Source organism: Conger conger, chromosome 7 (assembly GCF_963514075.1).
Source record: "Conger conger chromosome 7, fConCon1.1, whole genome shotgun sequence".
In the NCBI taxonomy this organism is placed as follows: Eukaryota; Metazoa; Chordata; class Actinopteri; order Anguilliformes; family Congridae; genus Conger; species Conger conger.
In genome coordinates this window covers 21,886,528-21,901,970 of record NC_083766.1, presented here as the reverse complement: position 1 = coordinate 21,901,970, position 15,443 = coordinate 21,886,528, and the positions used below count along the sequence as shown (strand labels likewise).

Sequence of the window (15,443 nt, the reverse complement as noted above, 5' to 3'; positions counted from 1 at the left end):
AAACATATACCTACCTACAGTGTTAATGAGACATGCAGGAAATCCAGTGTTTTATTGGCAATGTGTGGCTCTGAATGTGCATTCGACTCGTTCTCTCGAGAATTGACGGCACAAACAACATCACTTGCTTATTAACAGACTGGACCCGGTCTTAAAATGGAGACCAATAGTGCATTCATATCTCATAAGGCCCCCCCCCCCAGTGACATTTACCTAGATTTCATTCCATTCATTTTATTGAGTTGTGTCAGCAGAAAGGTGTTCCTCACCTTAGGGTTTACAAAATGGAGATTAGATAGAGCCATGCATACAGTTTATGCTTTTCCAGGAGTTGCTCTCCCTAGACACTGTTCATTATACATAGGTTTCATACGTAAGCACTTTGTTATAGTCGCTAGTAGTGACTGTGGAATCACAAGGTTCTAGTTCCAAGATATTGAGCTTCAAAGATACCAAAGTGAATGGGCTCCAAGCAGACGTTATAATTGGGTAATAAGGTCTCAGAAATACTTGAGTCAAAACTTCTGAAATGTGAAAAACGAACCTACGATATTCATCCTGACTGCTGATGAGATCTTTAATAAAAACAGTACAATCTGCTGCAGCGATGGTTCAGAGTGGTATTTGGGAGTGGACTGAGGGAAGTGGATGGGAATTGTTTCAGTCCTGTATGTTTTGCTACCCTGTGCTGCACTCCAGCTCTGAATCACCCAGCTGTTTCAGTCATTAGCGAGCAGGTTAGCAGCTGCATGCAGTCCTCAGTAAGGTCTTCTACTGAGAGTAATTATGTGTAATGAGCACGACAGTTCCTCTGAACGGCGTTTATAAAGTGTAATTACAGGACATATCTGAGGCACCGGTGCGTCCTCTCTCTGAACGTTCCCCTGAACTTTAACCCCCTCCTCTACCCTCGCCTGAAGCACACTGCTGCCCCCTGTTGGTAAAAGTTATTATTTCCAACCATTGGCAGTGAACACATCCAGGACTGATTTGGGGCAGGATTAATGGCCCACTGATGTTTGCCAATTTTAGGAAAATAACACATTTTCCCTGGGCCTGAGCATTTGTCATGGAGGAATTTTTTTTGAGGTACCCGCTGGACATTTTGTGACCTCTTAAGCAAGTATTTGTGTGTGTGCTCGTGTGCGTGCATGTGCCTGTGTGCGTTTCCTACCAACGTGGTCCGTATGAAAGGTGTTCCACATTAGTTCATATGCAATATCCACCTAATGTGTTTGTGTTTAAGTTTTTGTGTTCATGCGCTCTGCATTAGTGCATCTAATAAAGTCGAGGGCACGGAGTTCAGCTCCAATAGGCATCTCCTACCAACTCTTCTCCTTCTCTGACCCCTCTGTTCCACAGGACCCCTGCGAGGACAAAAGGCACAAAGACATCTGGTCCAAAGAGAAGACATGTGACCGTTTCCCCAAGCTACTCATCATTGGTCCACAGAAGACCGGTAAGGCGGAGCTCCAGGAGTCACCATGGCGACAGCCAGTCATACGCAGTCCCTCAGTGACAGTGTCCCAGATGTTTGCTTTCTGGGCATGCTCGGTTGAGGTCTGAAGAGGGAACTGAATGTGCGGTGGTGGATAGATTGTGTGTAGCTGTGCGAATCATTCCCGGACATTTTCAACAGTGTGTTCTGCACACATTTTCATTGATTTTTATTTAATCCTGAAAAAGAGGGGGAGGCAGACAGTCTGTCTCTACTTAACCTTGACAGCTTGAGAGTAAATGGGATTTCCAACTGCGTTGCATCGGGTAATTAAAATACTGAAAGAGATTCTTGAGGGAGCGAGATTCCCCGATTGACTGTTAATCCGTTCATTAAAAACTGAATTACAGCGCTCGGCTCAAACCTTTTTCCTTTGCCACTATGGAATTCTCAACGATCTGTTGCTGTTAGCTACATGTGGCTTCTGCCCCGCTTCAAATCTGTATAGCATCTGCAGTAACATTGTTGCACTATTATCGTTAGCGCCCTTTATCTGCCCAATTTCATCTGTACTTGGGGGGCAGCATGTAGCCTAGTGGCTAAGCTGCACGACTGGGACCCTGAAGGTTAGTGTAGCCACGATAAGCCATGTGCAGGTGTTGGGCCCCTGGAGCAAGGCCCTTAACCCCACATTGCTCCAGGGGGGATTGTCCCTTGCTTAGTCTAATCAATTGTAAGTCGCTTTGGATAAAAGCTTCCATCCATCCATCCATTATCTGAACCCAATTATCCTGAACAGGGTCGCAGGGGGGCTGGAGCCTATCCCAGAATACATTGGGCGAAAGGCAGGAATACACCCCGGACAGGTCACCAGTCCACCGCAGGGCATACACACCATTCACTCACACACTCATACCCACGGGCAATTTAGACTGTCCAATCAGCCTAACCTGCATGTCTTTGGAATGTGGGAGGAAACCGGAGTACACGGAGGAAACCCACACGAACACAGGGAGAAAATGCAAACTCCACACAGAGAGGCCCCGGCCGACCGGGATTCGAACCCGGGACCTCCTTGCTGTGAGGCGGCAGTGCTACCCACTGCACCATGCACCATGCCGCCTGGATAAAAGCATCCACTAAATAACGCTCATGTAATGTAAAATCTGTCACTCCATCTGCATGTCAGTGGATTAACTCTGGGAGAACTTTTCAAATGGGCTCCTCGATGGTCTTCTGTAAAAGTTCTATACAAATTAATGTATATTGAATTGAACTTTTTGTTCCACTCCACCTGTATTTGCTCATTAACACAGCTCTTCAGCCGGGAGGTAGTAATGATGAGTGAAATCAGCTTGCTGAGCTATCAGGTGGGTGGAAGAAGCACCTGAGAGGACTTTTATTTTCTGACCCCTGGGCTTTCCACCTGAACTCTGCACAGGTACGACAGCCCTGTATCTCTTCCTGGGCATGCACCCCGACCTGACCAGCAACTACCCCAGCAAGGAGACCTTTGAGGAGATCCAGTTCTTCAACGGCCACAACTACCACAGAGGAATTGACTGGTATGTTGGTTCTAATTGCCACAGCCAATGGTGTGGAAGGGGTTTCAACATCAGCACGTTCACAGGGAAGGTGGAGCGATTAAAAAGAATTGTGCTTTGAGGGTGTTTGTTGCTGCAATTCCTCTCTTGACCGTTAGCAGTCCCAAATGACCTTTAGTTTGTACCTTTAAACAGTACTCAACCATACAATATGGCTGCTTCCATTTTGTTAGTATTTGCACTCCCGTTTCATCTTTTTATTTAGAAGACGCCCCACACACCTACGTTTCTGAATATATACTATGCACCCCCAGAGCAGACAGATGCAACACAGCGCCATCTCCTGGCAGTATAGATCCCTTTGTAGCAGCTCTGCTACACAGACGGACTGGACTGGCTGTATGTGCATATGTGCGTATGACTGCTTGTGTGTGTCCTACAGGTACATGGAGTATTTCCCCCTGCCCTCCAACACCAGCTCAGATTTCTACTTTGAGAAGAGCGCCAACTACTTTGACTCCGAGGTTGCGGCACGACGGGCAGCAGCTCTCCTACCCAAAGCCAAAATCATAACCATCCTGATCAACCCAGCTGACCGGGCCTACTCCTGGTACCAGGTGAGGCACCACCAGTCCCGTTGTTACCCACAGCACGTCATACTGAGCAGTGACTCACACAATCTTATACCCAACCGTGACTCACACAATCTTATACCAAACAGTGATTCACACAATTTTATACCAAACAGTGACTCACACAATCATATACTGAACAGAGACTCACACAATCTTATACCAAACACTGACTCACACAATCTTATACCGAACAGTGACTCACACAATCTTATGCTGAACAGTGACTCACACAATCGTATACCGAACAGTGACTCACACAATCTTATACCGAACAGTGACTCACACAATCTTATGCTGAGCAGTGACTCACACAGTCTTATGCCGAACAGTGACTCACACAATCTTATGCCGAACAGAGACTCACACAATCTTATACCAAACACTGACTCACACAATCTTATACCAAACAGTGACTCACACAATCTTATGCCGAACAGTGACTCACACAATCTTATACCGAACAGTGACTCACACAATCTTATGCCGAGCAGTGACTGAAACAATCTTATGCCGAACAGTGACTCACACAATCCTATACCGAACAGTGACTCACGCAATCGTATACCGAACAGTGATTCACACAATCTTATACCAAACAGTGACTCACACAATCTTATGCCAAAAAGTGACTCACACAATCTTATACCAAACAGTGACTCACACAATCTTATACCAAACAGTTTCTCGGTCAACCTGATACCCAACAGTGACTTATATCATACCAAACAGTGACTCAATCTTACACCGAGCAATAACTCACACTTAGACCAGTTACTCATACGGTCTTATGCCCAGCAGTGACTCAACTCCTTTACACGCCAGTTCCACTCTGTTGCATACCCACTGATCTTTGCCAATTCAGTTTGGTTTATTGATAAAACATTTTGCATTTGTCATCCTCCACAGCACCAGCGTGCCCATGACGACCCGCTGGCTCTGAGGTACACCTTTCACGAGGTCATCACGGCTACCCACAATGCACCGCTCAAACTGCGGGTTCTACAGAACCGCTGCCTGGTACCAGGCTGGTACAGCACACACATGGACCGCTGGCTCAGCCACTACCACCCCAGTCAGGTGTGTGTGTTTGCGTGTGTGTTTGCGTGTGTCTTTTTGTGTGTCTTTGTGTGTCTTTGTGTGTGTGGAGGTGTATGGAGGTGTGCTTCTGTTTCACTGAGTGTTCGTGTGACACTGAATAAAATGCTTTGATCTCATGCTTCAAAGGTTCTGGTTCTGGATGGGCAGATGTTGAGAACAGAACCTGCCGCAGTGATGGATAAGATCCAGAAGTTTCTGGGTCTCGTCAACACGGTCAACTACCACAAGATCCTTGCGTGAGTGTCAGGTTTTAAAATCCGCAAAACACTGGAAACGATGGCTCGAAATGGCACAGGCAAGACTTATAAGAAAGCACAATGGCTTATAAGAAACCTGAAGGAAAATCACTTTTAACTGCGTACCTTCTGTAGTGAAACAACGGGAACGTCTTGTTCCTCAAGATCTTGTTGGAGATATCAACTATGTCTGAACCGATTAGCTGGGTGCCCTTGGTCTGTCCTCTTTATTGGCAGCAGTAGTGCAGTTTTCACGCTTTCTCTCCCCGTCCGCTTCTCCTCCTCTATTTTCCGTCTCTTCCCCTTCTCCTGCTCATGGGGCCTGGTGTCATTATCACTAATACGGCTCATAGACGACAACATCTGTCTGTCCCCTCCCCGGCTGACGCGTCCCCCCTGTGGAAATGTATCAGAATGAACACGGTGCCAAAAACAAATAAGTCAATCTCAACAAGGACTTTAGTCTTATATTCAAGTCTTATTTCTATTACTTGTTTGCTAAATCAGACAAAAATGTTAATTAGGTGTGGCAGTTTGACTCATTTAAAGATTTGCGAGTGGTCTAAGAAAATTGCTCTTGTCAAGCAAACAGTAACTTAATGCAAGCTAATATTTTCTGCTTGAGAGAAAAAAATGAGATGTTAAGTCTCATTACAGGACATTTTTTGCGGTGTACTGAATCGGCTATCTCCCCCTCCAGGTTTGACCCGAAGAAAGGCTTCTGGTGTCAGCTGCTGGACGGGGGCAAGACCAAGTGTCTCGGGAAGAGTAAAGGAAGGAAGTATCCCGACATGGACTCTGACGTAAGCTTCACCTGCCCGTCTTGCACCACCGTTACACCATTGAGCTAGAAATGGCTCCACACTTAATTTTGGTACTATTAATAAAATGTGACTGAAAATGTTTGGCTAATATCACTTTGACCTAGCTGTCATGTTAGGTTGGTCTCTACCACATAGAATGTCAGTACCACACACACTTCAGTAATACAACAGTAAATAAGCAACACTAATCAACACCAGGTTCTAATCTATAGCACACACACCACACAACCTCACAACACGCATTCCTTATACAAGCAGCCCGCACACACTCACAAACACGCTCTTTCTCTCTCTCACTCACACACATAACACACATACACACACACACAAACACGCATATAACACACTACTCACACTCGCACACATACTCTCTCACGCATGCACACACACACGAGCACATAACACGCGCAGACACACACACACACACACACACACAAATACAAACACTCTCTCACAAACACACACACACACACATATAACACACAACTTACACATGCACACTTACTCTGTCACGCATGCACACACACACGGACACATGACGCACACACACACTCTGTCTCACACATACATACACACGCACGCACGCACAGCCTCTCTCTCAAACCCGTTTGCTCTGGTCCCCCAGTCTCGGGCCTTCCTGAAGGAGCACTATCGGGACCACAACGTGGAGCTGTCCAAGCTGCTGTACCGGATAGGCCAGCCCCTGCCCGGCTGGCTGCGGGAGGAGCTGCTCAACTCCAGGTAGCAGGAGCAGGGGGGAGGCGACGCACCGGCCACCGCCATACCCAAACAGGAGTGAGAAGACTGATGGACAGGAGCCCGTCCCTCCCCCCTCTCTGCCCACGGCCAGTCAGAGGCACCAATAGACTGGAATGAGCCAATCATAGGCACCCAGAGACCTATTCTCAGCCAATCAGAGGCACCCAGAGACCTTTCCTCAACCGGAAGGCCTGTGACGGACAAGGGGGGGACAGGAAGCAATCGGCAAGGCTGCAAGCCAGAGACTTCTTTACAGAGAACAGCTGCACCCTCCATAGGCGGGGAACACAGCACAATGTGAGCTGGACAGCGGACAGAAGGGGGGGGACAGGGGGGGGTCCAAGTTTAATGATGTACCCCTCTCCTAGTCCAGCCCCAAATCCACACTGGCACATACTGTACACACACTTTGCATTGGGATTGGTTTTTCTGTGCTAGTGCCAGGGATGAAGTACCCTAGTCTTTAGCAGCTTACGAGCCAGGGTTGAATGTTCTTCCAGACTAATGAGGATGATTGTTTTTAACAATGAGGGTTATCTTTTTTAGTTTGGAACCTTATTTCTTTCTTTTTATTTGTCTGCTGCCTTTTGAAGGTGAGGGAGCCTCAAGAGTATTGCGATAGCTACAGTATGTTCTGTTTTTCTTTTTTTAGAGACAAAACATTTAAAATGACTAACATTGAAAACATCTTGAGACAATAGCACAATGTCAACACTTAGCAGGCAATGAGGTTTGAACTGGAAAGCGAGAGAGCAACATGTAGATACAAGTGCGGGAGCGAGTAGATCAATAAGCGGTAATACAGCAAAGAGAGCTAACGCTGAGAGATGTAGCGCCTGCCCAGTATTGCAGGAGCCCGGCAGTGTTACCTGCACCAAGGCCCCTCCTGTTTATGGCACCCCCCTTTTCTTATTCGCCACATTTCAGGGCGAAAGCAACTTGAACTTTTTGGAAATAAAACGCGCAGTGTTGGAATGTCATTCTCGTATTCTGAAGCCTTAAAGTAGTGCCATGTGATGCTGGTCTTGGATACCAGTGTGTATTGCTCTGCAGTAGAACAATGTTTACTACTGCTTCTTTTAAGCATGAGTTTAAACTGAAGAACCACCTGTTGTGTGTATTACTGGCTCCCCAAAGTAATCTGGATTAGTGAGGTTTCATCATGAACTCGCAAGAGTGCAGGAGAAGGAAGAGACCAGGGTGGTTGAGAAAGTGATTCAGACTCCTAATTTTAAATCTGCGTGGGTGACTGAAGTGTGGACCGCTTGTAGCCCCGTGGCTAAGGTACATGACTTAGGGTTCAAGCCCCGATGTAGCCACGATAAGATTCACACAGCTGTTGGGCCCTTGAGCAAGGCCCTTAACCCCACATTGCTCCAGGGGGATTGCCCCCTGCTTAGTCTAATGAACTGTAAGTCGCTTTGGATAAAAGCATCAGCTAAACAAATTATTTAATTTTATTAAGTCAGACAATGACTGCACAGCAGTTGTTCTTTTCAAACTGGCTTATCCTCAAAGTTTAGTGCCATTGCTTCCTTGTTAGTTTACTCCTTAGAGTCTTTTATGACTTCATTCAGAATTCTTCCCATGTCCCGATCGACTCAGAGTCCTGTTGCCATGGTGATGGTGAAGTTGGTCAGAAAGGAGTTGGCACAGAACTGCAGCAGATCACCGATTGGTCAGGGCTGCTAGCGAGAATGCCTTCTGTAACGTCTCAGAAAACATGGAACTTTTTTCGGGAACTGTTTATTAGGTGTACCTCGTACTCTACCTGTCACAATATGAGATATACGGATGGACAGTTGATGCTGACACTCCGTAGTTTTGAAATCTTGCAGGCTTACGGTACTGTCACCGTGTCAAGACGCATTTTTGTTTGTTTTGCCAGCATGACCAAGTTTTCGGTTTTCTTCCGTGTTGCCCCAGAGGATTTAAAGTGTGAAGAATAATTCCCTCACCCAGAAAATCATCTAGTCCACCATTTCTACCCAGCTCCACAGTGCTCCGTAAATAAGTGCTCAGTTCTACTGCAGTATAGATGTCTCAGTTGGTCTTTGTTCATTGACAAAACCCAAACTGTTTTTTTTATTATTATTATTATTATTTGTCCCACAATGTCAGTTAGATTTCAGTCTCTGCTAAGTTAAGATTTCTACTGTGACCACATCAAGCCTCAAGTCCCTGAGCCCAAGAGCTCATTTTTTTCATGATTTATTTTATTATTAGGAATGACTTGTCATAGAAAAGCAGAACCTGGTACAATTGCTGGTGTGCTACTAACACAGCCTTCAGCTGTGTTTATTTACAGTATTTTTAATGCAGAATTTTGATTTGGCAATTCATTCATTCATTCATTCATCTATATTAACTTCATTTTTCTAGACAAACGGGGAATAAAAAAAGTATTTTTTAACTGTGCCGCAAAACAGTATTTGTATTTTTACCAAGAAATGCCACAAATATTTGACTCTTCGAGACACCAGATATTACACAAAATGATTGTTGTTATTCTGCTACTGAGGCATGGTTGGCCCCCATCTCAGTCTCAGAAAAACAGAATCTGTCTGGGAAAGTACCTTCAGTGTTCTGGCCTCTGTAGTAATAAAAACTAATCGTGATTTTATTTTTATTTTTTTGTGATAACAAGCTTAAAAATAAACCTGAACGCACCTTGAAATAAAAGCAGAAAGCCAAAAGAATTAACCTTGATAAATTGTTAAAATTACAATATGAAATGCAGGGAAGCATCTGAGAGGATTTGGCTTATAACAGGGAGGGCATCTATTGATTAAGTGCCAGTGGATCTTTTTAGACATTTAGAGATAAGGAACGGCCGTCCTGTTCTAAGTGTCTCAGATCTGCGGAGGAGGTAGGAGTTTTAATGCTGAGGAGGCGGTGGTGATGAGAGTGACAGATGGAGAGCTTTCCGTGCGGGCGCTGCAGACACACTCCCGGACAGGGGGGTGTGCTGGTTAATGCCCATGTTCACGTTGATACATGTCGTGCGAATGTTGCTAAGCGGTGTACGTGGCTTGGCTGCAATAGCGTTACTTCTTCGGGATAGGCGTAAGTGAAGCTTTCTCCTGGGTAACGCTCTTTGCTCAATTAAAAGCGACAGCCATCTCAATATGGCGCATCACCTTTAGCTATAGATTGTGCAATCAGCGTGCTTTCAGACATGAGACGATGTTAAGAGACCCGACAAATCTTCTCCGCATGTATGGGGATAGTGAGCTAATTGAACGCTTTCGTCTCTGCTGGGCTGAGCTATTTCAATTAATTCACAGACCAGGGAGTGTATCACAAAGCAGCAAAACGGAGTTAACTGTATAATTTCACAGAGCAAAATCCGAAAGAACGGTTCCAGTTAATCTTCCACCTTTGGAAAGGTTGTGGGTTTTACTCTGAACTTATCCAGCAGTTAGTCCTGCTACCCCCGGAAAGTTGCGCCGTATAGTAAATTTTCCTTTCCAGAATGCTTTCGATGACACGATTAATGTCTACAAATGGAACAGCAACATTCGCACGACATGATATATCAACGTGACTGTGCATTGTCTCGGCTGGACGTCGTCGTATTTTTTGTGGTGCAACAGGCGCAAATATTCAACAGAACGCCTGACGGTGTACCTTCTTAACGCGACAGTTATTTCCGCTCATCGTCCTTCCATCCATCATTATCTAACCCGCTTATTCCAGGTCAGGGTCGCAGGGGCTGCCGGAGCTTTTCCCAGCAAGCATGAGGCGAGAGGCAGGAATACACCTTGAACAGGCCACCAATCCATCAGTTTGCTCATCTTATGCAAAAAGAATATAAAACTACCTTGTCACCAGAGAACAATGGTTTTCACCCATTTTAATTTACCGTACAAATGAGACGGACAAATATAAAACCCTCTGAGAGGAATGTTGTAAATGTGAAATGTTAGTCCAGAGATGACCCCTGTATATAGTGTACCACAGGTACACTGGTTGTGTGCAACAGGTCTCGCCCCACATCCACATTTTTTGGCTAAAAAAGTCGCTGTATAGCACTGTGTATATGGAACAAGGAAATTACATTTTAAGGCTCCACCCCAAGTGTTCTACATTAATGTTTCACTTCCTCTTTCCTCTATGTTTCCATTGTTAAGTGAAGTCAGTCGCTGTTTGCCACAAATGCACTGGAAAGCAGAAGAGCTTTAAGCAGAATTAGCATTACACTGTCAATGGGTTGATCATTAGGCTTTGCTTCCGGGTGCCTAAATCAGGGAGTGGAATATTTTCCAGGGGCCGAGATTCAGAACAAGGGAAATTAAAAGTATTTTTTTTTTCCTCTTGAAAATTAGTACTTGGATTAAAATATCTGGAAGTTAAGTTTCTCTTTGCTCTATTACTGAAATAATTGCTGTGTTAAATGTGCTGTCTGATCTTCCAGCCTTAATGGCTTACTGCTATCCTCTTGCTAGCAGTTTTTTTGTTGGTTGCTTGACAAACATCTGTCAAAAGGAAGCTTCAGAACATATCCTACTGGCTGAAGCTGAAATGCACTGCATTGTCATTCATCTGATCCTTATCCTGGCTGTTTGCTTGGTTTACAGGTGTCGAGAATGCATTTACTTCTGCCTGTACTCCCAGCTTCTTTATAAATAGTGGGGTTTTTTGGAGAGGTTAAGTTCTCTAAATCCCCATTTAACTGGCCTAACTGGTATTCAAGGTACTGAGTTTTGGCGCCCCCAAATTAATTTGTGTTTCAACAGTTGACTCTCAATCACTCTCCCGCACACATACAGTAAATACACACACACTTTCTCACGAGAGCGTAAATGCGCGCACACACACTCGCACACACGCTCTCTCTCTCTCTCACACTCACTTCAGATGATTCTCTCTGAATGTGCCCCTTCCTGATTTATAAGTTATTGACCATGACTGGATGTGTGCAGTTTATGCACTTTTTAACAATGCAATAAGAGGCACAGCTTTCAGGGCTCAGGGTATCTAGAGCGGGAGGTGAGGGGGAGGAATTAGTGTTAGGAACAGTGTTTACCACCCTGTTTAATGCGGGGACTTTACTGTGTTACGTGTGCAGAAGTTCCAGAGCTGAAGAACAGTGTTGTGAGTATTTGGACTACAAACTAATGCCTAAATGTGACTTTTGGGAGAGTGGCCCTGCCCATCTGTGTCAGATCTCATGGCTCCTCCCATATTCCTGTGACCACTCCCCCCTACTCAATCGCCTGACCAATCCCACACTGCCAGTTTGTGTTTCCGTGGCCCTGTATTAATAAAGAATGACCACAATAAGAATAGTAATAATCTCATGGACTGTACAATCAGACTGTAATTGGTATGTTTTATTTTTTTGTTTTTATTATTGTGTAGCTTTTTTTGTGATTTTAATTTACAAATAAAAATGCCACTGTCTTTTTAGTGCTTTGATTTATTGATATGTTTGGCCTGCACAATTCAAGAAATGGACAATGGAACCAAGGATGAATTGTTTGTGTTGTCCATGTCATTGTATTTCATATTTATTATTTTAAAATATCCTTGATATACAGCTAAGTTGGGTAAGATGAAAAATCTATTACTTTTGGTTTACAGAAAATGAAAATTAAGTGTGATTTATTCAGGAAAGTAGAAGGCTGCAGTATATCACTTATACTTTTAGTTAGTATCACTTATAGTTTTGTTCAGTTTTGCAGTTATACTGTTTAATTCCGGGGTATCCAATCTAATCCAAAAGGTGTGTGCAGATCTCTTTTGAGCTCAGTGCTACGACACCTGGTTATACTTATCACAGTTTTGTTAAGAGAGTATGGAGAAGCCATCGGTCATGTAATTTATTTCCGGAGCTCAAATGAGATCACGGTTCAGATTACCATGCGGTTTGTACATCAATGTAAAATGGCTGAAGTACAAACTTTAATATTACTGATAAAGAAATGTGTCCATCTGAGTGAAGTAATGGGGGCAGAAGCAGACACTGTGACTGTTGTACATTGGGGAAAACTGGCATTAATTGCCTTTAAAGACAAGGCCGTCTCCGCAAGAGAGTCTCCCTTCAGCTCCACAACATGATGTGCTGCCAGACAGAGGCCATTACGTAGCTTTTCACATTCGATTCAATTTAAAAGCACAAAGACGGTCGTCTCTGTACGCTCCCGTTGACGGCTGCAATGGGTATTATGAATCGCAGATGTATCATTTAATATTTATTTCAAATAATGTTTATTTGTCTGTGAAATGGGAAGCGGCTGTAGTTGTCATTTTATTTACAGCTGGCTGGGAGCATCTCATTCCCCAGGCTCAACAACCACAAACTCTTAAGATCTCACTTGACACTTTCTTTTCCAGAGCGACCTGCAATGCAAGAAATGATGTGCATTCATCTGATTTTTACATTACATTACATTAATGGCACTTGGTAGACACTCTTATCCAGAGCGACGTACAGTTGATTAGACTAAGCAGGAGACAATCCTCCCCTGGAGCAATGCCAGGTTAAGGGCCTTGCTCTAGGGCCCAACAGCTGTGCAGGTCTTATTGTGGCTACGCTGGGATTTGAACCACCGACCTTGCAAGTCCCAGACATGTAGCTTAACCACTACTCCAGGCCACCTGTTGATTTCCATTAGCAATAGTGCTAGACCTGGCTAATGCACATTCGCAGACCAGTGAGTGTCGGCCTAGCCTATATGCAAACTCAATAAAACGTCTCATCTATGCTAGGGCCTATAGCATAGCCTGTACCGTAGTGGCTAAAGAGCCAGAAGCTTGGTGGTTGAAGCTCCGGTGTAGATATATGTTCCGATGATGGGTCCTTGTGCAAAGCCCTTAAATAATTTGCTTAACTTAATTATCCCTTAACTCAATTGCAGTGTTAAGGGCAACTGCATGGTGGCTGCCCACTGCTCCTAAGTAACTGGAGCATTTGACCCATCCTGACTAACTAGGATGTTCAATGAAGTACGGTCTTCTTTAACCTAATCTAATCCTGAAAATGAGCCAAATACATATATAATGAGCCATAATATATGATATGTATATAAATACGAAACGTAAAGCCATACAAATGCCACCATAACCTGCGTGAATAAAAAAGATATTCAGTCAGGTGTGAGCATGGTGTCATCTTCAATCTGTGAAGATGACCAGTGCTTCTGTAGTTGATTCCATTACAGAGGGAGCAATACAGACAGTCATGTGCAATAAACACCAACTGAACATTAATAATTTTACATTTTTAACTTCAACGAATGGGTCTTGTGTAGTATATAGGGACTTAAAGTTGGGAGATGGTCTCTTTTGTGAAACACAGAACTTCTGGAGGGAGGGATGTGTAAAGGATATTGTATGTGGAAAGGATAATAAAAAAAAGTCATTTTTTTATTCCACCAATGACTTCTCGTGCTCCTGCAATGACCCCAAAGCCTCCTCCAAAATGTATTTTATACTTCACCGCTATTTTTTATCACCTGTCTACCATAGGTCACAATGTTGAATTTGAAACCTTCACCCACGTGCAGCAACCTCTGAACTAAGTTACTTCTCTGTTCATTCTCCGAGTCCTTCCTGTTCATTGTGCCTCTCTCTCACACAGATGCGTCTTCATTGCTTTGCCGCTCACAGTTTCTGACCCTCGTCACTCATGGTAACTGCTGCCTGACAGCTGTTCTCTGTCTCCACTGCTGCAGCCTGTTTGTTCGTACCTGCTGCTCCATCCATCACACGCAGCGTCTGCTCCACTTTCTTCACTAATGCAGTGCTTGGAGATTCCAGCTTTTTTTTCAGTACAGGAAACCGAAGACAAAAAGACAACAAAAACATAAAAACTATTCACCCTGTGAGACCAAGACCAAGAATGTGGTGAATCTGTTAATGGCTTCAAGCTGCTTTGAATGGTTTTTGATGTGTTAAGCATCAGTAAAATGATAGAAATCAAATGCATTGCAATATCAATTTACATCAGTGTAAAAATTTCCATCTATGTCCATGTGGGGATTGAATGGGTGGAATTCAATTATCAATCTTGATATGCACTTCAACTTGCTTTGGATAAATGTATTTGCGAAATAAAATGTAATGTAATGTAATTACCAGACTCTGAGCTGTTGGGTCAGGTACCTTTATGACATCAATAATTAATGGCCAATACATGTTTTAGTCTCATTGCATAATTCCTCCCACCTTTCTGTGTGGAGTTTTCATCTTGCTATTTTTCAGCTCTTAATTCATTTCAATTGCTGGTTTGATCCCCGCCTGGGCTGTGTTGATGTGTCCCTGAGCAAGATACCTAACCCCCAAATGCTCCTGACGAGCTGGTTGGCGCCTTGCATGGCAGCCAATCGCCGTGAGTGTGTGTATGAATGGGTGAATGAGAAGCATCAATTGTACAGTGCTTTGGATAAAGGCGCTATATAAATGACAACCATTTATCCCTCTCCCAGTCTCCCTCCTTCTCCAATACAATTTACTTAAGGTACATTTTGTTGAGGAGGGAAGTGGGGTAGTGAGGCAGCCAGACCACACTCATACAATCCTGACATACAGAATACTTCTGAGTTGAAATGTGTGTTATTATAATTATTTACATTACTTTGTATAGCTTTTTGGTGGATGTGTAATGGATCCCTCCCTCTGTGATAATTTGTGGTTACTTCAATATGTTCTTGCCAGTTTACAGTCAATTCAACTTTTCCAATTAATTATCTATGGTAGTTATTAATTCTCTTTGAGAATGAATATTAAATGTAATGTAATATTTTTCTAACCACATGTTGATACTGTGGCGCTGTTCTACCATCTTATCTCTGGTGATTCTCAAAATGTTGTTGTCATTTATTATATCCAATGTGTATTGTTAATTGGTCTCTATAATCGATTGTATGTGTGTTCATGACATCAAAAGGCAATAAAAGTGGCAA

At 43.8% G+C, this 15,443-nt stretch overlaps 1 protein-coding gene across 1 annotated transcript in view; it reads left to right on the top strand.

Moving 5' to 3' along the window:
* The window catches only part of LOC133132698 (bifunctional heparan sulfate N-deacetylase/N-sulfotransferase 1-like), an 88,761-nt gene extending 76,815 nt beyond the window's left edge, over nucleotides 1-11,946 (top strand). Inside the window, exons 10-16 of the mRNA XM_061248339.1 lie at nucleotides 1,363-1,459; nucleotides 2,880-3,003; nucleotides 3,425-3,599; nucleotides 4,524-4,694; nucleotides 4,842-4,951; nucleotides 5,652-5,754; nucleotides 6,401-11,946. Coding sequence (XP_061104323.1) covers nucleotides 1,363-1,459; nucleotides 2,880-3,003; nucleotides 3,425-3,599; nucleotides 4,524-4,694; nucleotides 4,842-4,951; nucleotides 5,652-5,754; nucleotides 6,401-6,520 — 900 coding nt within the window. The 3' untranslated portion in view covers nucleotides 6,521-11,946. The remainder of the gene's footprint in view (nucleotides 1-1,362; nucleotides 1,460-2,879; nucleotides 3,004-3,424; nucleotides 3,600-4,523; nucleotides 4,695-4,841; nucleotides 4,952-5,651; nucleotides 5,755-6,400) is intronic.
* Nucleotides 11,947-15,443: the final 3,497 nt, after the last annotated feature.